This window comes from Capricornis sumatraensis, chromosome 16 (genome assembly GCF_032405125.1).
Source record: "Capricornis sumatraensis isolate serow.1 chromosome 16, serow.2, whole genome shotgun sequence".
NCBI classification, from domain to species: domain Eukaryota; kingdom Metazoa; phylum Chordata; class Mammalia; order Artiodactyla; family Bovidae; genus Capricornis; species Capricornis sumatraensis.
Genome location: NC_091084.1, coordinates 30502182 through 30512070, shown reverse-complemented (window position 1 = coordinate 30512070; position 9889 = coordinate 30502182). Strand labels below are relative to the sequence as shown.

Below are 9889 nucleotides of genomic sequence, written 5' to 3'. Positions count from 1 at the left end.
GGGCTGTTGTGCTGAAGCAGGACTTGACTTCTGCTGGGAGGGGGACTGGGAATTCGGAGAGAAGAGTGTGGGCGAATCATGAGGAAGTGCAGCTGCGCCAAATCCTTCTTTGGAAACAGGTGGCACCTAGGATTGTCTCCAGATGGTGAATGTTCTGCTCCCATGTGGGCACAGCTGGGTAGCTTCCAGGGAGGGGCATCACAGAGGGTCCGTCTGAGAGGGCTTGGCTGCTGTGGCCTGGGACATCCTGAGGACAGGCCCAGCCTTGCTCACTGCCCACTGTTAGAGGGGGCGGGGGCCAGAGTGTGCCAAGGTAGCCCAGGGTTCTGCCAGAGGCGTCTTACCTAGTTTATCCCATGTAATCATGGATTTGGGGTGATGCTAACCACCCTAGACAGTGATGGGAACTGTGATGGTCACGGGGAGAAGACCCGTGGCACCTCCCTGCCTCCTGTTGATCCTGCACCAGACCCAAGGGGTAGAAACTCCATGACTAAGGGGAACGCTGGCTCCTGGGCTGAGGGTTCTGGACCCTCCGAGGCACTCAGTTGTGGGGTCACCAGGTGGTCCTTTGGCCATTCTCAGGCTTCCTGCCCACCTTTCTTTTCTAGGTATGCCCGGCCTTCCTCCCTCTGCCCTCCCCATTACTCAAGCCAAGAGGCCCCTTACCTGTAGGACTTGGGAAGCCTCAGCTGTGCCCCACCAGCAGCCCCCCACCAGTCTTCCTCAGGCTACCCAAGGGGCCAGCTGGGATCAGGGACATCATTTAGGCACATGGATTGTTTCTTCTTGGTTTGGAAAAAAGTACCCCCACTCTATCCAGCCTCCCCTTATACTATCTGGGAGCATCCTTAGCCAAGTACCTGGTGTTGATCCGGGCCAGTGGCCCTGCTGGTCTGGACTCAGGGAGAGTGCTGGACTCGGGGCTGGGGGGTGGGGAGCGGGGCCTGGGTGGGGGTAGTACAGACTCTGGGGTGGGGCAGTTGTCTTGACCCAAGGAGTCTCTCCTGGTGACTTACTCCCTTGAGGGTGACTCCTCTCTGCCTGGCCTCTAAGTATGTGGTCTGTGTGTCCTGGCTTCCCTTAGACCTGAAGGGAAACCCTTCTGCAGAGCTCTGAGTGATGGAGAAGCTCAGAAGTGGGGTGCCTAGGAGGGCGGGCACTCAGAGTTTCCACGGAGGAAGCGAGGAAGAAATTCGGGAGTGAGGCTGCTGAAGGATTCAGGAGCTAGGACCATTGGCAAACAGGTGCAAATAGAATGGCTAAGAGCCTCGGTTCCCAATCTGTAGCCCTAGGAAGGAGCTCGCAAGGACCTGGGTAGTGGCGCCTGGAGCAGCCGTGAAAAGCGGAGTGCCAAGAGTTTAGTCTCAAAATAGTAGTGAGATTTCTGTCACTCTTCACGCTCTTGGGGTTGCCTTGAGGCACTTGCTTGTTTGCATGGATGATATATTTTATGTGAAACCTCCTCCACCCTGAAGGAAAATGACCCAGAGGCAGGAAAGGACGAGGCTACGGATGGCCTGGGGTCCCCACTGCAGTGGAGATGAATGGAGCAAATGAACACCTGGGTCCGTCTCACTGCTTGCCTCTGGGTGGGAAGTGGTCAAGGTCGGGTCCCTGGTCGGAGAGAACTGAGGATGGTGTGACCAGGTGTCTTCCTTCTGTGGAGACAAGACAGTGCAGAAGCTGAGGGCAGAGGCAGGTCTTCCCCAAGGCCAGTTCTGTTGCGGGAGAGTCCAGACCTTAGGCCAGCTTAGCACCCACCCGTCTGGAAAAAGGAAAACTACCAGCGCAGAATTTCAAGCCTCAGTGTCCCTCAGCGCCTCCTCGCAGCCCCAGCACATGTCATGTTCCCCCAACCCCGGGCAGGGTCCCGCCCTTCTGTTCTTTGCCACCCTCACCCCAGCAGCTACTGTGGGGCCTGGTGCTGAGCCATCAGCACTGACTGAACTGAACCAATGGCTGGTGGAGCTTTCCACGTGGGTCCTAAGGCTTGGTCAGCAAGGATGCTGAGACAACCTGTGTCTCTGATGGACCCAAAGAACAGAGCAAGAAATACAACCAACATCTCTCCAGAGCCTCACAGTGCTGGACATATTCTCTGGGGGTGGACGAGTCACCACAGTCTTCCAGAGAGTGAATCTGAAAACCTCCAAGTTCACATAGCTGGCCTTTATCTCCAAGGTGGGATTCCCATCCCCCCAGGCTGGCCCAGGACCCCAATCCTGAGCTCTTATCAGAGGCCGGTGGGACCTTCAGGGAATGACGTGAAGTTAAGGGTGACCCTGGGAGGCCAGTGGTCTGCCTGGGGGACAGAGTGGGGGTCCTCAAGTCTGGTGCGTGGAAGGAAAGGCCCAATGCCAGTCTCCAGCCTTAGTCCCTGGTGGTCTGAGTCGGGGTAGGTGCCTCCCTAGGAAAGAGGGAAGACAAGGCACAATTTGGCATCTCCTTGGGAATGGATAACCATGTGGGAGGAGTCCCCCTGCCATGGCAGGCTGGTGGAGGGAGGGAGAAGGGGATGGGGCCAAAGCTGAGTTCTTTTGGAGAGCCAGGGCAGTGATGCCCCAAATCACCCAAATCTGCAGACCCCTGGGGTCTGTGCCTGGGCCCTCCAGAATACCTCTCCTCCATCCTTCTGCCTCTGAATTCGATTTCCCTCAAAGCACCTTTGGAGCCAATGGTTTCCAATCTGATCTAGGACTTTCCATTTTCCTGTATGTAAATAGAGACAATAGTAGTCACATCCGTTGTTGTTGCTTGAATGTCCCCTCATTGAGGCCCTCCCTGACCTTCCTGTTTCGAATTGTGATTTTGCTTCCCCAGCCCTCTCAATCTCCTTCCCTGCCTTGTTTTGCTCTATGACGTTCTCCCCTTTCTAACACACTGTATCTTCTATCTATCACCATCATTATTATCTATCTGTTTATTTTAAAAATTATTTTTGTCTGCCCCACCCCCCAAATGCTACTTATTTTGTTTACTGGGTCCCCAGCACTTAAAATGGTGCCAGGGACGTAAGAAGCCCTTAACACATATTTGTCTAATGAATGAGTGAAGGATGGGTGAATAGGATTGTTGTAGGGATTAAACGCATCGCTATATGTAAAGCACTTGGTAGGATGCCCAGCACCTTATTATTATTTCTGCTGTTGCTATTGTTTGTTAGATGTGACTTGTACAGATTCCTCAGGCTCTTAGCTCTCAGGTTGTCCATCTGTAAAGTGAGGAGATTGAATCACTAGATGAACTCTCAGCTTCCTTCAGGCTCTAAAAGATCTGCAGTTCTATGATCTTTGTGCTCCAGATACTCAGAGTCTGGAAGCTTCTTCCTGAAGCTCACCTTCCGCTGTTCTCAGCAGCTCAGCTGGGTGTGGAGGTGCTAAGCAGCCCTTCACGGCTCCTCTTGCTCTGTTTCTTTAGACTCGACTTCTTTTGACAGTATAGGGCAGAGGTATGGAACCATGAGTCAGCCTAGGATTTCTTGGAACCTTTTCCCTTCAAAACATTTGTATGTTTTATTTGCACTGGTTTTGATGTCTTGTTTCATAACATTTTATCGTTTTCAATAGAGGCAATTCATTATATGCATAATTAGAAGCCGTTTGATTTTCATTTCCTTTAGCGTTTTTATAGAAATAAGCAAAAAAAAATTGTTTTTGCCAGACCACATGTCCTGATTTGAGATGTGGACATGCGGTCCTTGCAGACGAAGGTTCACACTGTCCTGCCATGGGTGGGCCTCTGAGCTTGACCAAGCCCCATGGGGACAGGATCGTACCTCAGAGGGCTCAGAAGCACCTGTTTTAGGAGCCAAGGTTGGCAAGGCTAAGATCGTCCTCACAGGTGCTGTGAGGACATTTTGGGCCATTTTGTCTCCCAGAATCCTCTTCTGAAAGAGGCAATCTGGAACCCCTGTTCTCCCTAACAGCTGACTTTGTGGGGGCAGCTTTAGGAATAAAGGTAGCTTCATCCTCCGGGTATTTGGCATTTGCTGAGTAACTGTGGAGGCCTTGGAGGAGGGGCAGGGGACAGGTCTGGCTAGTTCTGCGCTGTTGTTCATACATGGGATTACTTCACATGTCCCAACCAGCTTCCCCGCCCAGCTGCGGGGGGGTGTGGGGGGGCGGCCCTCAGTTCCAACCCCCTTTTTCCCTACATGCGTGGGACGCCAGAGGCCAACATGGATCTTCCCTTCGACACCAGCTGAGTCCGGAGGCTTCAGGCCTTGGGAGACCATGGAAGGGGACAGCTGCCGGGTGAGTGCGTCTGGGGACCTCGGGCCAGAACCTCCTAGCACCGGGAAAGCAGGGATGGGTCTGGCAGCTAGGTGTGGCACGGGCACCCGTGTGCGCATTGGGTTTCATAGGAAATTGAAGGTGCCTTTCCCAGGAGCTACTTGGCAGCTACTTGGGCAGCCTGCTTTATCACAATTCCTAGAAGGGGCTGCATGGGAGGAGAAGCTGATGGGATTTGGAGACTGGTCAGGAAGCAGCCCCTGGGCTCTGTGGCTGGATCCCGGCTTCCCACTCTGTGGTCTCTGAGAACCCCAGCCAGTGTGTGTGCTCCTGGGAAGTCTTAGCTGGTTTGAGAATCACAAAAAATTATTAATAGCATTCTCACCAAGCTTCAAGGTTATCTTGGGAAACTTCCTCACTAAACCATCCTGGAAAAGGTGACTTTCTATGTGCATTTAAGATCTTCAAGGGGCTTTTTCAACCTCCCTTGGTCATTATTTTGAGCCTCCATAATCATCACGCTTGGAAAGTGCTTCCTTATGTCTAACCATGATTCCTTCTGCTACAACCAAGGTGACTTTCCTCTTCTGCTTCTGGTGGTGGAGAGCAGCCAACTGTCCTCTGTGGAAAGCCAGCCATGTACATCTGAAGGCTTCCAAAGCTTTTGTTCAACGATTCCTCAGCTCAGCTTTCTTTTTTTGAGGGACATTCCTCTTGTGCTCCAACTTCTCCTTGGGTCTTATTTTCTGTGCATCCCCACCTTCTCCTGTTCTCTACTGGTGTGGTAGACTCTAGGACTTGGGGAAGGATGGGCCACCTCTGGAACGGAAGCCTATGTCCTGGTTGACAGTGGGCTTGTGGTCCATTCTGAACCCCAGAAGTGTTTCTGCACACTTTGCCATCATCTCTCCTGCCATTTTTTTCCAGCTCCTTCTTGACTTTTCTGTCCTGGGTTTTCTCTCCTGCCCTCTGCTCTGGACTTCTTGGCTCATGTCTCTGCCTCACCAAGGTCATTTGACCCTAGGCTTCTGGGGGTCATCGGAGCCTCTGGTGAGCAGTAAGGGGAATGCAGAGGGAGTTTTGTCTGAGGTACGGGGAAAGTGAGCCCATGGTCTCAGCCATGGGTCATGCTCCTTGATAACTTGCTGGGAACCTAACTTCATGGCTCCTAGAACAGAAGCTATCTGAAGGGTCAGTCCCTGGGGCAGGGTGACGGGAGTGGGTGATACCTGCTAGGAAGCTCACCTCTCCAGAGTTAGGGACCAACATGGAAGGTCACTGGAGCACAGGATGGATGCAAGCTTTTCATTATTGATGGATAAATGGCGCATGTGTGGCAGGTGCCATGTTCACTCTGGGAGGCTGTCCTAACTTACCTCGGAATGAAAGAACTGAACAATTGCTTCCTTAATTAGGGTTCTTAGATTTGTCCCCTTATTTAAAGTGGCACCTCCAAGATTGTGAGCCTGACGGGGGGACAGAGAGAGCTTCCTGCAGGTTTTAATCTTATCTGCAGTGGGTTTCTTAATACAAATGAAATTGATTAAGAGCAGAGTGGGAGTAATTGAGCATCCAAGGCTGTGCCTTCTCCCTGAGGACTCTGTCTAGAAAGATGCGTTGTACTTTTTGACCATCAGCTCCATAGAGGAGTGAGAAAGATGGTGGCCACTGGACTTCAGCCTGATGAAGCTTCTCTGAGAGCTGGTCGGGATTTCAGGGGAATCTTGGAAAGAAGGTAGAGAAGGTTCAGAGCTTCTTTGTATTCAAAGGAGAAGTTGTAGGGTGTGGTGGACAGAACACTGACCGAGTTCCTGGTCAGCTGTGACTTTGAACCAATTACTTAACCTTTCCGTACCTTAGTTTCTTCATCTGTGAAATGGAACCAATGTAGTATCTCCTTCAAGGAGTCTTAGAACAGTGTCTTTCACATAATAAGGCTCTTTGACGAGAGTGTCTAGCATAGTTGGATAGACACAGCTATACAGGTAGACCTATATTCATAGCTAAGATTTATTGTCATCACTGTCATTGTCTAGGGTCTAGTCCCAGCTCCTCTAAATCTGGACAGATATCTTCTGTTCTCTGTTCCTCAGTTTCCCCACTTACAAAACGAGAGGGTTGGACAAACTGCCCTGAGGCCCTTTCCTGGTTCTGTGACCATCTCTGGAATCACATAGAGAGGAATTACAGCTGTGCCACCACGGAGATGCACGTTGCTTCTTAAAAAATAGTGTGTATTTTGTGTTTTTTCATAAGGCTTCACATTCTTAATCCTTAAAAAGAAGTGTCACATTAATTAAAGAAAGACAGGAGTAGACCCACTGATAAAGCAACAATCCTCTGCAGAGTGGCTCTTCCCCTCCTGGGTCTACTTAAAGTGGAGCAGGTTTTCCAAGACCACGGATGCAGTGGACTTGAGAATGGCTGGAGATCCCAAGTCTGGTCCAGGATGAGGCAGCCTCTCTACGGGAGGCTTGTCAGGTTCCCAAGATGGCAGACGGCAGGCTCAGGTGACTCTGCCACTCCCTAGACCCTAAAGTGTAGGCACCCCCTAGGACCTCCGGCACCTGCCCTTCGTCCCTGCAGGTATGCAGCCCTTACCTGAGACCTCTGGGTTCCGGGTCGGCACTGGTGCTGAGTAGCCTTCCACCAAGCCCAGCCTGCCTTGCCGCCCCGTGTTGTCCCTGTGACCTGCCAAATGTGAGCATCAGTGTGGGGGTGTGTGTGCGTACGGGGCTGCAGCCTGGGTGCCGGGCAGGAAGACCGACTGATGTAACAATAGCCACTTAGCTTCAGTGTCTTGGGTAAGTGTTTTGGCAAAACAGCTTCCTCTTGGTATGGCAACAATGGGGGTGGATGGTGCCCAGCCAGGCAGGGAGGCTGCTGGACTGGGGCATGACGGAAGCTAGCACAGGGAACCCCGGGCTTTGTCAGCCAAGTGGAGGCCTTGATAATGCCAGGTGGAGTCTGTGGTAGGGTAGCAGTACCCAGGACTGCCCACGGGGCTCCCATTCATAGCAACTCTGAACTGTGTCAACACCCCACCATTGGCAGAGAGGGGACATAAGGAGAAACTGAGGAACCAAGTTCCTGGGAAACCAAACGTTGTTTGCTTGGCAGTAGGGAGTACTCAATACTCTTTGAACTATTTGATTAATGAATGAATGAATGAATAGGAAGGTGTTTTCCTTCTGGCCTAATAGGGATCCCCAGCTTTTTCACATGTTTAAGAGGCATCATAGACTAGAAGGAACTTTAGCTCCCAATCATGCTGGCAATTTTCAAGTTCTTTGTAGCAGCAGCCCCTTTCATTCAGATGAAATCTTATCTGGAACCCATTGTATCAAACTGAAAAGTTAATCTGCTCTGTTTGAAGTGGGATAAAGGACTTGAAGACTTTTACTTACTAAGCTGGATTCCAAGGCGTCTCCATGGAACTTCGAATGCTCAGTAGAAACTTGTCTGAAAATAGCTGGTTGTTATTTTAAATTTATTTTAAATTTTTTATTTTGCATTGGGGTATACCAGCCCAGTAACAAACAACATTGTGATAGTTTCTGGTGAACAGGGAAGGGACTCAGCCATACATATACATGTATCCATTCTCCCCCAAACTGCCATCCTATCCAGGCTGCCACATAACACTGAGCAGAGTTCTCTGTGCTAGACAGTAGGTCCTTATTGGTTTTAAATATTGGATTTAAATATGCCATTTTAAATATGGTAGTGTGTACATGTCCATCCCCAACTCCCTGACTATCCCTTCCTGCCTTCCTCCCGCCCCACACGCCCCGGCAACCGTAAGCTCAGTCTCAGAGTCTGTGAGTCTGTCTCTGGAAAACAGCTGATTGTTCAGTCCCTTCATTGTGTAAAGTTGCCAGCTCCAGAAAGGAATGCCGTTATCCCTCAGGTCACAGAGCTGGTTCAGAACAGAAGCAAGACTCCCTGGTGCCTTCAGTGCATGGGGCGAGGGGCGCCTCACAGCTCCAGCTCCTTGTCCTGGAGCCCAGTTTAATTCCAGGCTGCCAAGGGCCCCTTAGGCTAACATTGCTTGTGTGTGTGTGTGGTGGGGGGGGGCGCAGGGGGGTGGGGGTGGGGGGTGGTACTGGGGGCTGGGTGGGAGGAGATGCTGGGGAATCTGCCTGCGTTCTGAGGCCCTGTATCTGTGGGGTTTCTCCGGGTCCAGGGAAAGGAGGGCAGGAGTCAGCCCTGTGTACTGGAGATGCGACGAAGCCTGGTTTGGGCAGTGGGGATGGAAAGAAGGCTGAACCTCTCTGATCTAGTCCAGTTCATGCTGGAGGGCGTTCAGGCTCCCCTGCCGTGGCCCATGGGCTCCACAGGCTCCCAACAAGCCAGGGAGCTTTTCAGGTGCTGTTAAAGGGGCTCCTGATCTTTCTTGGTATCCCGGCTTCTACAGGGTTGGGGACCACCTCTTCCTGCCTACCCTGGAGTGCTGGGGTGCCTAGCCCTCGGACCTCCTTGATGCTAAGGATCCCTGGAAGAGCAACATTGCCTCAGGGGCCTCAAGCTAGTGAAGAGTCTTTCCTTTTCTGAGCTTGTTAAGGGGTGGGCAGTAGGGGGACCCTGCAGGTGGGCAGCAGCCTGAGGACAGGAGTCAGGTCCTGATTCTGATTCTGGCACTGCCCCCGCAGGCTGTGTGACCTTCAGCAAGTCACACTGCCTTTCTGGGCCTTAATGACCTCAGCAGTAGGAAAATGGGTTGGACTAGGGGGATTTCAAGATGCTTCTAGTCTGTAGACAGCCTAAAGCACAGCCTAGGGCTGAGGAGGGAGGCCCAGTCAGTCCAGGCTGGACTTGAAGGGCCCTGATGGACCTGCCCTTGGCCCTGAAGACATGTTCAAGTTGCCGCAGGTAGACCTTTTTTTCTTTTTAAATTAAAAAAAATTAAATTTAGTTTTAAAACTTGGAGTATAATTGCTTTACAATGTTGCATTAGTGTCTGCTGTACAGCAATGTGAATTAGTTCTATGTATACATATATCCCCCCTCCACCGGCCCCCTGCATGCTGCAGTCATGGGGTCACAAAGAGTCAGACACGACTGGGCAGCTGAACAACAACAACAGACCCCCTCCCTCTAAGCCTCTCTGCCACCCCAACTGCCACCCCACCTCTCCAGGTCATCACAGATCACCGGGCTGAGCTCCCTGCGTTATGCACACGGCTGTGTATATATGCCAGTGCTGCCCTCTCGGGGCTTCTCAGGTGGCACTAGTGGTAAAGAACCCACTGCCAACCCAGGAGACGTGAGAGATGCAGGTCGGGAGGTTCCCCTGGAGGAGGGCATGGCAACCCACTCCAGTATCCTTGCCTGAAGAACGCTATGGACAGAGGGGCCTGTGGGCCACGGCCCACGAGGTCGTAAAGAGTCGGATACGACCGAAGCGACTTAGCACCGACCAGCGCGACTCTCTCAGTTCGCCCCACCCTCTTCTTCCCCTCCTGTGCCCACAAGTCCGTTCTCCACGTCTGGATCTCTATTGCAGGCGGACATTCTCAAATCTAGTGTGAGACATTATTAAAGGGTACTTTTCCCTGTGCTGCCCGGGGCTCTGAGTGACGCACAGAGTGCAGCCTGCCGTCCGTGGGTAAATAACTGTCGCTGCGGAAAGCCCAGGGCACAGTCCATGGCGG

General features: G+C 52.0%; 1 protein-coding gene across 1 annotated transcript in view; it reads left to right on the top strand.

Annotated features, from left to right (window-relative positions):
* The first annotated feature begins 4235 nt into the window (after positions 1 to 4235).
* TMPRSS13 (transmembrane serine protease 13) overlaps positions 4236 to 9889 on the top strand; it is a 31558-nt gene continuing 25904 nt past the window's right edge. The window contains exon 1 of the mRNA XM_068987968.1: positions 4236 to 4376. Coding sequence (XP_068844069.1) covers positions 4236 to 4376 — 141 coding nt within the window. The remainder of the gene's footprint in view (positions 4377 to 9889) is intronic.